Source organism: Rhinolophus sinicus, chromosome 15 (assembly GCF_057876585.1).
Source record: "Rhinolophus sinicus isolate RSI-liver-muscle chromosome 15, RSI-T2T, whole genome shotgun sequence".
Classification (NCBI taxonomy): domain Eukaryota; kingdom Metazoa; phylum Chordata; class Mammalia; order Chiroptera; family Rhinolophidae; genus Rhinolophus; species Rhinolophus sinicus.
In genome coordinates, this window is record NC_142515.1 from 7,517,694 (window position 1) to 7,530,395 (window position 12,702).

Genomic DNA, 12,702 nt, shown 5'->3' on the forward strand with positions numbered 1-12,702 from the left:
TCTGGAGGATTCAGGGTTTACGCTGATAAATGGTGGAAGATCTCTGCTGACCTATACCCAGAGTCCCACTGACCACAATAGCTGCCCTTTATATTACATGTCAACCTGCTGGTCAGAGACCCCACCACCTGTCCCGTCCACAGGGACTAGGATAACTATGGGTATTACCGTAATCTTCTTTTATCACTCTCAAACCCCACCAGTCTTTAGAAGCAGAGAGAGAGAGCCCATGGAAGGTTGGAGAGGTATACTTACCTGTTGTGGTTGGCATTGTCGTTTCACTTCTGGATGAGGTGGTCCAGAAATCTGGAAGTGGCGAGAAACACAAGAGCCAGCGTCAGGCCTCACAGAAAGAACTCACTGAAGAAACTGTTGGTGGGCATCATGACAATTACACATGTACAATCTGCCACTTGCCACCTGTGTGTGGTGCACGAGCCGTCTTCTCTGCTAGGGCATCTGGGAGGAGGCCCTCAACTGACCCACGAAATCACTGGCAGGTCTGAGTGGGTTGCCCAGACTCTGAAACTTGTACTGAAGGAGTCAGGGCCCTGGGTGAGCTGACCTGGAGCCACTCACGAGTCCTGGGACACCAGGAACATAATCGCTTCTCACCCTGCCATCCCCTGGACACTGTCTCTGCCATTCTGGGATGCACATACGGTCCTGCTGAATGTCAAGGTAAAGCAAGCTCTGAGGGAGGCAGCGAAGCCACCTTGCCTCATGTCCAATCGGTAAAAGGTCAGGGGTTTGAGGGCTATTTCCCGTAGCATTCTTCTTCTCCCAATTCTAACAGGGCCAACTTCATAAAACACGAAGCTTCTAGTCTGACCTTAGAAGCCAGTTACATGGGACAGTATCAACGGATGAGTGAAAACTGAGCTGGATACAGGACAGTTTGGAGTCTGGATAGTTCATATCTAGGTCAGAATCACTGCCTTCACTCTCAGCGACTGAGAGCCAAGTCATGTGCCCCAGGTTCCTGCCACTAAGGCAGTTGTTCAATCACAGTATGTTTCATAGGCAGCTAGTGAAGGGACATCCTGAGTAAGGATATTGGTGACTCACCTGGCCATGGAGTTGGGATTTCTGTTTGGAAAAGAAGGAAAATCAGACATAGAGCACAGAATTTCACACCCTACCACATACAAACACAAAATCCAAGGTTGAAGACAGTCAGCCTATACACACCGAGCTTGGCCTCTCATGTGCCCTGTGCATGGACACGGCCAGCGCCCGCCCACAGCTTCTCTGTCCTCTGTCCCCTGCCAGTGTCTGCCTTGCTGAGTCTGAGGGCTCAGTTTCCCGAATAGGAAAAACAGTGTCTTCTAGGACAGGGCACTGTAGCCTATGCATTGACACCAAGCGTTTATCACAGAACGGGCCAAAGAAATACGGTGAGGTCGCCCCCAAATCTGCCATGATGTGTGAAGACAATGTGGCTTTATAATGGTTTCTTTGTTTTTTCCCATGGGTCAGGCCACACTACCCAAGCATTCCATTCCCTGGCCGCTGACACTCAAACTTCACCTCTCCCTGCCTACTTCTCTGTGTCTCATAAATGAACACTGTGCTGTGTCATAATCTCACAGGCCTGAGGCGTGTTTCGAGCACTTTGCCTGGCCACCACTCCCGGTCAGAAAGTCACCTGCATCACTGGAAAGGAGCAGACACATCGTGTCCTGGGCGGTCTATGGAGGCTCCAGTGTATGGATGCACCCGTGACCTCTGATGAACGAGAGAAGGACTGCCATCCCCACACATGGGACACACCAAGGGTGGAGCCCCGACATCCACGGAAAGGTCAACACGCTCCCCCTGTTCAGTACTTCGTGGCTCCTGTGAGCCCCAGCTGGTCCTGCAAAGCTCAAGCAGGTGATGGGACTAAAGCCACACAAATCGGTACTGACTCTCACCTGTACCCCAACGGTACCAGCCATGGCCTGAGCAAGGACCGGTCCCAGAATGAGTCTGGAGGATTCAGGGCTTACACTGATAAATGGTGGAAGATCTCTGCTGACACCTGCCCACTGACAGCGATAGCTGCCCTCTATATTACACGTCAACCTGGTCGTCAGAGAACCCGCCCCATAACCCTTTCCACAGGGACTAGGCTAAGGATGGGTAAACCCAGAGTCTTCGTTTATCAATCTCAGACTCAACCTTACTTCAGAAGAAAAAGTGAGCCCATGGAAGGTTGGAGAGGTATACTTACCTGTTGTGGTTGGCATTGTCGTTTCAGTTGTGGATGAGGTGGTCCAGAAATCTGGAAGTGGCGAGAAACACAAGAGCTAGACTTAGGTCTCACAGAAACAACTCACTGCACAAACTGTTGGTGGGCATCGTGACAATTCCACATGTGCCATCTGCCAAATGCAACCTGTGTTGGGACACGAGCCGTCTTCTCTGCTAGGTCATCTGGGAGGAACGCCCTCAACTGAGCCATGAAACCCCTGTCAGGTCTGAGAGTGTGGCCCGGACTCTGAAACTTGGACAGAAGGAGTCAGGGCCCATGGTGATTGGACCTGGAGCCAATCACGTGTCCTTGGACCCATAGGAACATAATCACTTATCAGCCTGTCATCCCCTGGGCACTGTCTCTGCCATATATGGATGCACATGCGATCCTGCTGCATGTCAAGGCACAGCAAGCTCTGAGGGAGGCAGCGAAGCCACCTTGTCTCATGTCCAATCAGTGAATGCTCACGGGTTATCGACGGCTATTCTCCCATAGCATTCTTGGTCTGCCAATTCTAACAGGGCCAAGTTCATGAAACACGAAGCCACCTCTGCGAACTTAGAAGCCAATTACATGGGATAGTTTCAATGAATTGAGTGAAAACTCCACTGGATGCAAATCGGGTTAGAGTCTAGGAGTCCCATGTCTAGTTCAGAAGCGCTGCCTTCGTTCTCCGTGACCGAGGGCCAAAATCATGTTACCATGAGTCCCTGCCTCCAAGAGCAGTCGTTCAATCACAGTGTGTTGGTTAGGCAGCCAGTGAAGGGATATCCTGTAAGGATGCCGCAGACTCACCTGCCCAAATAGTGGACGGAGTGTCCGTGTTGTTTGGAAGAGATGGAAAATCAGACACAAAGTACAAAGTTTCACCACCCCCACCGCACGCACACAAAATCCAAGGGTGAAGACACTCAGCCTATACACACGGAGCTGTAGCCTCTCACGTGCCACGTGCGTGGACACTACCAGTGCCCGCCCACAGCCTCTCTGTCCTGTGTCAACTGCTATTGCCTGCCTTGCTGAGCCTGAGGGCTTAGTTTCCCGAAAAGGAAAACCAGTCACTTCTGGGACAGGGCACCATAGCCTATGCATTGACACCAAGCGTTTATCACAGAATGGTCCAAAGAAATGGGTTGAGGTAGACCCCAATTTCTGCCTTGATGTGTGAAGACATTGTGGCTTTATAATGGTTTCTTTGTTTTTCCACATGGGTCATGACACACTCCCCAATGCCCGAACTTTCCATTACACTTACATTCACTGGCCGCTGACACTCAAACTTTACCTCCCCCTGCCTACTTCTCTGTATTTCGTAAAAGAAAGCTGTGCTGTGTTGTAGCTCGCAGGCCTAGGGTTCTTACAGGCACTTTTCCTGGCCACACACCACGGTCAGAAAGTCACCTGCATCACAGGAAAGGAGCAGACACATCGTGTCCTGGGAGGTCTATGGGGGCTCCAGTGTATGGATGTACCCGTGACCACTGATGAACGAGAGAAGGACTGCCATCCCCACACACACGGGGCACACCAAGAGTGGAGCCCCGACCTCCACGGAAAGGTCAAGACACTCCCCCTGTTCAGTACTTGGTGGCTCGTGCGAGTTCCCTGCTGGTCCTGGCAAAGCTCAAGCAGGTGATGGGACTTTGGCCACACAAATCGCTACTGACACTCTCACCTATACCCCAAGGGAACCAGCCATAGCCTGAGTCAGGCCCGATCCCGGAATGACTCTGGAGGATTCAGGGTTTACGCTGATAAATGGTGGAAGATCTCTGCTGACCTATACCCAGAGTCCCACTGACCACAATAGCTGCCCTTTATATTACATGTCAACCTGCTGGTCAGAGACCCCACCACCTGTCCCGTCCACAGGGACTAGGATAACTATGGGTATTACCGTAATCTTCTTTTATCACTCTCAAACCCCACCAGTCTTTAGAAGCAGAGAGAGAGAGCCCATGGAAGGTTGGAGAGGTATACTTACCTGTTGTGGTTGGCATTGTCGTTTCACTTCTGGATGAGGTGGTCCAGAAATCTGGAAGTGGCGAGAAACACAAGAGCCAGCGTCAGGCCTCACAGAAAGAACTCACTGAAGAAACTGTTGGTGGGCATCATGACAATTACACATGTACAATCTGCCACTTGCCACCTGTGTGTGGTGCACGAGCCGTCTTCTCTGCTAGGGCATCTGGGAGGAGGCCCTCAACTGACCCACGAAATCACTGGCAGGTCTGAGTGGGTTGCCCAGACTCTGAAACTTGTACTGAAGGAGTCAGGGCCCTGGGTGAGCTGACCTGGAGCCACTCACGAGTCCTGGGACACCAGGAACATAATCGCTTCTCACCCTGCCATCCCCTGGACACTGTCTCTGCCATTCTGGGATGCACATACGATCCTGCTGAATGTCAAGGTAAAGCAAGCTCTGAGGGAGGCAGCGAAGCCACCTTGCCTCATGTCCAATCGGTAAAAGGTCAGGGGTTTGAGGGCTATTACCCGCAGCATTCTTCTTCTCCCAATTCTAACAGGGCCAACTTCATAAAACACGAAGCTTCTAGTCTGACCTTAGAAGCCAGTTACATGGGACAGTATCAACGGATGAGTGAAAACTGAGCTGGATACAGGACAGTTTGGAGTCTGGATAGTTCATATCTAGGTCAGAATCACTGCCTTCACTCTCAGCGACTGAGAGCCAAGTCATGTGCCCCAGGTTCCTGCCACTAAGGCAGTTGTTCAATCACAGTATGTTTCATAGGCAGCTAGTGAAGGGACATCCTGAGTAAGGATATTGGTGACTCACCTGGCCATGGAGTTGGGATTTCTGTTTGGAAAAGAAGGAAAATCAGACATAGAGCACAGAATTTCACACCCTACCACATACAAACACAAAATCCAAGGTTGAAGACAGTCAGCCTATACACACCGAGCTTGGCCTCTCATGTGCCCTGTGCATGGACACGGCCAGCGCCCGCCCACAGCTTCTCTGTCCTCTGTCCCCTGCCAGTGTCTGCCTTGCTGAGTCTGAGGGCTCAGTTTCCCGAATAGGAAAAACAGTGTCTTCTAGGACAGGGCACTGTAGCCTATGCATTGACACCAAGCGTTTATCACAGAACGGGCCAAAGAAATACGGTGAGGTCGCCCCCAAATCTGCCATGATGTGTGAAGACAATGTGGCTTTATAATGGTTTCTTTGTTTTTTCCCATGGGTCAGGCCACACTACCCAAGCATTCCATTCCCTGGCCGCTGACACTCAAACTTCACCTCTCCCTGCCTACTTCTCTGTGTCTCATAAATGAACACTGTGCTGTGTCATAATCTCACAGGCCTGAGGCGTGTTTCGAGCACTTTGCCTGGCCACCACTCCCGGTCAGAAAGTCACCTGCATCACTGGAAAGGAGCAGACACATCGTGTCCTGGGCGGTCTATGGAGGCTCCAGTGTATGGATGCACCCGTGACCTCTGATGAATGAGAGAAGGACTGCCATCCCCACACATGGGACACACCAAGGGTGGAGCCCCGACATCCACGGAAAGGTCAACACGCTCCCCCTGTTCAGTACTTCGTGGCTCCTGTGAGCCCCAGCTGGTCCTGCAAAGCTCAAGCAGGTGATGGGACTAAAGCCACACAAATCGGTACTGACTCTCACCTGTACCCCAACGGTACCAGCCATGGCCTGAGCAAGGACCGGTCCCAGAATGAGTCTGGAGGATTCAGGGCTTACACTGATAAATGGTGGAAGATCTCTGCTGACACCTGCCCACTGACAGCGATAGCTGCCCTCTATATTACACGTCAACCTGGTCGTCAGAGAACCCGCCCCATAACCCTTTCCACAGGGACTAGGCTAAGGATGGGTAAACCCAGAGTCTTCGTTTATCAATCTCAGACTCAACCTTACTTCAGAAGAAAAAGTGAGCCCATGGAAGGTTGGAGAGGTATACTTACCTGTTGTGGTTGGCATTGTCGTTTCAGTTGTGGATGAGGTGGTCCAGAAATCTGGAAGTGGCGAGAAACACAAGAGCTAGACTTAGGTCTCACAGAAACAACTCACTGCACAAACTGTTGGTGGGCATCGTGACAATTCCACATGTGCCATCTGCCAAGTGCAACCTGTGTTGGGACACGAGCCGTCTTCTCTGCTAGGTCATCTGGGAGGAACGCCCTCAACTGAGCCATGAAACCCCTGTCAGGTCTGAGAGTGTGGCCCGGACTCTGAAACTTGGACAGAAGGAGTCAGGGCCCATGGTGATTGGACCTGGAGCCAATCACGTGTCCTTGGACCCATAGGAACATAATCACTTATCAGCCTGTCATCCCCTGGGCACTGTCTCTGCCATATATGGATGCACATGCGATCCTGCTGCATGTCAAGGCACAGCAAGCTCTGAGGGAGGCAGCGAAGCCACCTTGTCTCATGTCCAATCAGTGAATGCTCACGGGTTATCGACGGCTATTCTCCCATAGCATTCTTGGTCTGCCAATTCTAACAGGGCCAAGTTCATGAAACACGAAGCCACCTCTGCGAACTTAGAAGCCAATTACATGGGATAGTTTCAATGAATTGAGTGAAAACTCCACTGGATGCAAATCGGGTTAGAGTCTAGGAGTCCCATGTCTAGTTCAGAAGCGCTGCCTTCGTTCTCCGTGACCGAGGGCCAAAATCATGTTACCATGAGTCCCTGCCTCCAAGAGCAGTCGTTCAATCACAATGTGTTGGTTAGGCAGCCAGTGAAGGGATATCCTGAGTAAGGATGCCGCAGACTCACCTGCCCAAATAGTGGACGGAGTGTCCGTGTTGTTTGGAAGAGATGGAAAATCAGACACAAAGTACAAAGTTTCACCACCCCCACCGCACACACACAAAATCCAAGGGTGAAGACACTCAGCCTATACACACGGAGCTGTAGCCTCTCACGTGCCACGTGCGTGGACACTACCAGTGCCCGCCCACAGCCTCTCTGTCCTGTGTCAACTGCTATTGCCTGCCTTGCTGAGCCTGAGGGCTTAGTTTCCCGAAAAGGAAAACCAGTCACTTCTGGGACAGGGCACCATAGCCTATGCATTGACACCAAGCGTTTATCACAGAATGGTCCAAAGAAATGGGTTGAGGTAGACCCCAATTTCTGCCTTGATGTGTGAAGACATTGTGGCTTTATAATGGTTTCTTTGTTTTTCCACATGGGTCATGACACACTCCCCAATGCCCGAACTTTCCATTACACTTACATTCACTGGCCGCTGACACTCAAACTTTACCTCCCCCTGCCTACTTCTCTGTATTTCGTAAAAGAAAGCTGTGCTGTGTTGTAGCTCGCAGGCCTAGGGTTCTTACAGGCACTTTTCCTGGCCACACACCACGGTCAGAAAGTCACCTGCATCACAGGAAAGGAGCAGACACATCGTGTCCTGGGAGGTCTATGGGGGCTCCAGTGTATGGATGTACCCGTGACCACTGATGAACGAGAGAAGGACTGCCATCCCCACACACACGGGGCACACCAAGAGTGGAGCCCCGACCTCCACGGAAAGGTCAAGACACTCCCCCTGTTCAGTACTTGGTGGCTCGTGCGAGTTCCCTGCTGGTCCTGGCAAAGCTCAAGCAGGTGATGGGACTTTGGCCACACAAATCGCTACTGACACTCTCACCTATACCCCAAGGGAACCAGCCATAGCCTGAGTCAGGCCCGATCCCGGAATGACTCTGGAGGATTCAGGGTTTACGCTGATAAATGGTGGAAGATCTCTGCTGACCTATACCCAGAGTCCCACTGACCACAAGCTGCCCTTTATATTACATGTCAACCTGCTGGTCAGAGACCCCGCCTCCTGTCCCGTCCACGAGGGGGACTAGGATAACTATGGGTATTACCGTAATCTTCTTTTATCACTCTCAAACCCCACCTGTCTTTAGAAGCAGAGAGAGAGAGCCCATGGAAGGTTGGAGAGGTATACTTACCTGTTGTGGTTGGCATTGTCGTTTCACTTCTGGATGAGGTGGTCCAGAAATCTGGAAGTGGCGAGAAACACAAGAGCCAGCGTCAGGCCTCACAGAAAGAACTCACTGAAGAAACTGATGGTGGGCATCGTGACAATTACACATGTACAATCTGCCACTTGCCACCTGTGTGTGGTGCACGAGCCGTCTTCTCTGCTAGGGCATCTGGGAGGAGGCCCTCAACTGACCCACAAAATCACTGGCAGGTCTGAGTGGGTTGCCCAGACTCTGAAACTTGGACTGAAGGAGTCAGGGCCCTGGGTGAGCTGACCTGGAGCCACTCACGAGTCCTGGGACACCAGGAACATAATCGCTTCTCACCCTGCCATCCCCTGGACACTGTCTCTGCCATTCTGGGATGCACATACGATCCTGCTGAATGTCAAGGTAAAGCAAGCTCTGAGGGAGGCAGCGAAGCCACCTTGTCTCATGTCCAATCAGTGAACGGTCAGGGGTTATCAAGGGCTATTACCCGTAGCATTCTTCTTCTGCCAATTCTAACAGGGCCAAGTTCATGAATCACGAAGCTGCTACCCTGACCTTAGAAGCCAGTTATATGGGACAGTATCAACGGATGAGTGAAATCTTAGCTGGATACAGAATGCTTTGGAGCCTGGGTAGTTCATGTCTAGTTCAGAAGCACTGCCCTCATTCTCATTGACCGAGGGCCAAAATCATATTTTCCTTGTTGCCTGCATCCTAGAGCAGTCGTTCAATCACAGTGTGTTGGTTTTGCAGCTGGTAAAGGGACATCAAGTAAGAATGCGGGAAACTCACCTGCCCAGATAGTGGACGGACTCTCCGTATCTGTTTGGAAGAGAAAGAAAGTCAGACACAAAACACAGAATTTCACACCCCCACCACACACACACGAAATCCAAGGTTGAAGACACTCAGCCTATACACACCGAGCTTGGCCTCTCATGTGCCCTGTGCATGGACACGGCCAGCGCCCACCCACAGCTTCTCTGTCCTCTGTCCCCTGCCAGTGTCTGCCTTGCTGAGTCTGAGGGCTCAGTTTCCCGAATAGGAAAAACAGTGTCTTCTAGGACAGGGCACTGTAGCCTATGCATTGACACCAAGCGTTTATCACAGAACGGGCCAAAGAAATACGATGAGGTAGCCCCCAAATCTGCCATGATGTGTGAAGACAATGTGGCTTTATAATGGTTTCTTTATTTTTTCCCATGGGTCAGGCCACACTACCCAAGCATTCCATTCCCTGGTCGCTGACACTCAAACTTCACCTCTCCCTGCCTACTTCTCTGTGTTTCATAAATGGTCACTGTGCTGTGTCATAATCTCACAGGCCTCAGGCGTGTTTCGAGCACTTTTCCTGGTCACACACCCCGGTCAGAAGGTCACCTGCATCACCGGAAAGGAGCAGACACGTCGTGTCCTGGGAGGTCTATGGAGGTTCCAGTGTATGGATGTACCCGTGACCTCTGATGAATGAGAGACGGACTGCCATCCCCACACATGGGACACACCAAGGGTGGAGCCCCGACCTCCACGGAAAGGTCAACACGCTCCCCCTGTTCAGTACTTAGTGGCTCCTGTGAGCCCTGGCTGGTCCTGGCAAAGCTCAAGCAGGTGATGGGACTAAAGCCACACAAATCGGTACTGACTCTCACCTGTACCCCAACGGTACTAGCCATGGCCTGAGCAAGGACCGGTCCCAGAATGAGTCTGGAGGACTCAGGGCTTACACTGATAAATGGTGGAAGATCTCTGCTGACACCTGCCCACTGACAGCGATAGCTGCCCGCTATATTACACGTCAACCTGGTCGTCAGAGAACCCGCCCCATAACCCTTTCCACAGGGACTAGGCTAAGGATGGGTAAACCCAGAGTCTCCGTTTATCAATCTCAGACTCAACCTTACTTCAGACGCAGAGACAGAGCCCATGGAAGGATGGACAGGGATATTTACCTGTTGTGCTTGGCATTGTCGTTTGAGGTGTCGATGTGCTGGTCCAGAAATCTGAGTGTGGCGAGAAGGACAAGACCAGAGTCAGGCCTCACAGAAACAACTCACTGAAGAAACTGTTGGTGACCATCCTGACAATTCCACATGTGCATCCTGCTCCTTAGTCGTCTGCGTGGGGCACAAGCTGTGAGCTCAGCTAGGTTATCTGATAGGAAGGCCCTCACCTAGGCCACGAAGTCACTGCCAAGTCGGAGGTCATTTCCTGACTGTGAAGCTTCAACAGAGTCAGGGCCCGTGGAAATTGGACCTGGAGTCAATCGCGTGTCCTGGTCCTGACAGGCACATAATCGCTTGTCACCTGGCCGTACACAGGGCACTGTCTCTGACATTTTTAGATGCACCTGTGACCCTCAGATCTCAAGGAGTCACTAGCTCTGAGGGAGGGAGAGCAGCCAGCCTCGTCTCTAGTCTAATCAGCAAATGCACAGGGGTTCTGGACGGCTACTCCCTCACAGCATTCCTGTAGCATCAATTTTAACTGGGCCAAGGTTCATGAAACACGAGCCGCCTCTCTGACCGGAGACACCAATCACATGGGACAGTATCAACGGAGTGGGTGAAAAGTGAGCTGGATGCAGGACGGGTTGTAGCCTGGGGAGTCCCCTACCTACTTCAGAACCACTGCTGTCATTCTCCGTGACCTACAGCCAAAATCCTGTGCCCCTGGGTGCCCGCCTCCAAGAGCAGTCATTCAATCATAGCGTGTCGGATGGGCAGCTAGTAAAGGCACATCCTGAGTAAGGATGCCGGTGACTCACCTGGCCAGAATGTGGTCTGGGTCTCAGCAGCTGAGAGGAAGAGAAGGAAAGTCAGACACAAAGCGTACGCGAGCCCTGCCCCTTCACCCCTGATCCAAGGATGAAGACACTCGCCGACTATGGCGAGATTCAGGCCAAGCTGATGCCTGTCACGTGCCCCGTGCGTGGATACTGCCAGTGCCCACCCAGAGCCTCTCTGTGCTCTGTCCACTGCCGGTGCCTGCCTCACTGACCCTGCAGGCGTAGGATCCCGCAGAGGAAAACCAGTGTCACTTCAGGGACAGAGAACCACAGCCTGGGTACTGACACCAAAGGTTTATTACAGAGTGGTCCGAAAAATAGTTTGAGGTAGACCCCAGTTTTTCTGCCTTGAGGTATGATAAAATTGAGACTGTCTAAGACTTTCTGGTTGGTTCCCCAGGCCCCACACCACACTCCCCAAGGTCCTAACGGGCTCATTAGCATCCCATCTCACACTTTCCCTTCTCCCAACCTCTCCTCACAATATCGCAGAACGAACGCTGTGCCGTAGCATCCTGTCTTCTGCGCTGCAGCCGGGAGAGCCCAAAGGAATGAAGTCATCGTAGAGGAGTGTTGCCCACCAACCCTTCCTGGCCCCTCAAAAACGACCGTGCCCTGAGAAGAACGCCCGAGGTGAACTCCAGGATGGGAGGTGAGCCCCCCCTACTGTGGTCAAGGGAAAAGGCCCCTGCTCTGCCCTCAGAAAGCCTAACCCCGTGTGTGAACACGGGCGCCATAGTCACCTCAAAACCGAACTCGGACGATGCCTGTAAGATGCGTGTGGCACGTAGTAACCGAGCTGAGTCTACAAGTAGAGCACGTGACAAGCTACCCTGGCTGCCACCTGCCCTGGGATAAACTACAGGCTCCAAGATGACACTCTGGGGTGTGGGTGAGGGTCCCTAAAGGGAAGTGAGTTTGTTCTCAGCAACGTCACCCCAGAAGGACGCCCACGATCTTTGAGGCCCACCTGAGCAGATGACGCCGGCGTCCTCCCCGTGGTTACAGTTGTGCGAGTTCCAGCCATTGTGTGGGCAGCTCCACAGGTAGGACTCGTGCCCCGAGCATCTCACGTCATCCAGGACAATTGGCCCTGAGCCCTGCCCGAAACGGGCACTTCCTGGAGCCGACCTGGCCCAGCCGCAGCCCAGCTGCCTGCACACCACGTTGGCGTCGTTGGTGTCCCAGTTGTCGTCACACACGGTGCCCCACGAGCCCTGGTACAGGACCTCCACCCGGCCCTGACACCGGTCACCTCCGTTCACCAGCCTCAGAGCCAAACTCGATTTGGTCCCGAACCCTAGAGTGCGGCACAGGAGGACCCCCTCAGTGTGTGTCTGTAGCTATCACGTCAGAGGCATTTTCTAGAATCTGGGTACATTCTTTTAGCCAATGTTCTCAGGGCAACAGGACACGTTAGGACCGGGCCAGGGGTTAACCCTCATCAGGGGAAAGGAGCAGACACATGGCATCGTTCTGAGGTCTACTGATGCCGCTATGTCAGGAAGCACCCCAAAACTCCAACACATGAGAACAGGCCTGCCATCGCCACACCACAACCATGGTAGAGGCACAGAGCTCTGAAGCCAGGCCAACACCATCCCCCGGTTTGGCAGTTGCTTGGCTCCGTGTTGTCCCGGCTGGCTGTGGCAAAGCTCCGGCATGTGAAGGGACCTTGGCCAGACAGATGCAGGACACA

General features: G+C 52.5%; 1 protein-coding gene across 36 annotated transcripts in view; it reads right to left on the bottom strand.

Moving 5' to 3' along the window:
- DMBT1 (deleted in malignant brain tumors 1) overlaps nucleotides 1-12,702 on the bottom strand; it is a 74,819-nt gene that overhangs the window by 47,566 nt on the left and 14,551 nt on the right. For 5 of the 36 annotated variants that reach the window (XM_088791774.1, XM_088791769.1, XM_088791765.1 and 2 more), the window contains exons 5-15: nucleotides 11,974-12,303; nucleotides 10,983-11,012; nucleotides 10,168-10,218; nucleotides 9,011-9,040; nucleotides 8,195-8,245; nucleotides 6,184-6,234; nucleotides 5,037-5,057; nucleotides 4,224-4,274; nucleotides 2,216-2,266; nucleotides 1,069-1,089; nucleotides 256-306 (exon numbers count right to left, since the gene is read on the bottom strand). In XM_088791774.1, the coding sequence (XP_088647900.1) occupies nucleotides 256-306; nucleotides 1,069-1,089; nucleotides 2,216-2,266; nucleotides 4,224-4,274; nucleotides 5,037-5,057; nucleotides 6,184-6,234; nucleotides 8,195-8,245; nucleotides 9,011-9,040; nucleotides 10,168-10,218; nucleotides 10,983-11,012; nucleotides 11,974-12,303 (738 nt within the window). The remainder of the gene's footprint in view (nucleotides 1-255; nucleotides 307-1,068; nucleotides 1,090-2,215; nucleotides 2,267-4,223; nucleotides 4,275-5,036; nucleotides 5,058-6,183; nucleotides 6,235-8,194; nucleotides 8,246-9,010; nucleotides 9,041-10,167; nucleotides 10,219-10,982; nucleotides 11,013-11,973; nucleotides 12,304-12,702) is intronic. The other 31 variants (XM_088791779.1, XM_088791778.1, XM_088791776.1 and 28 more) reach the window with 18 other exon arrangements.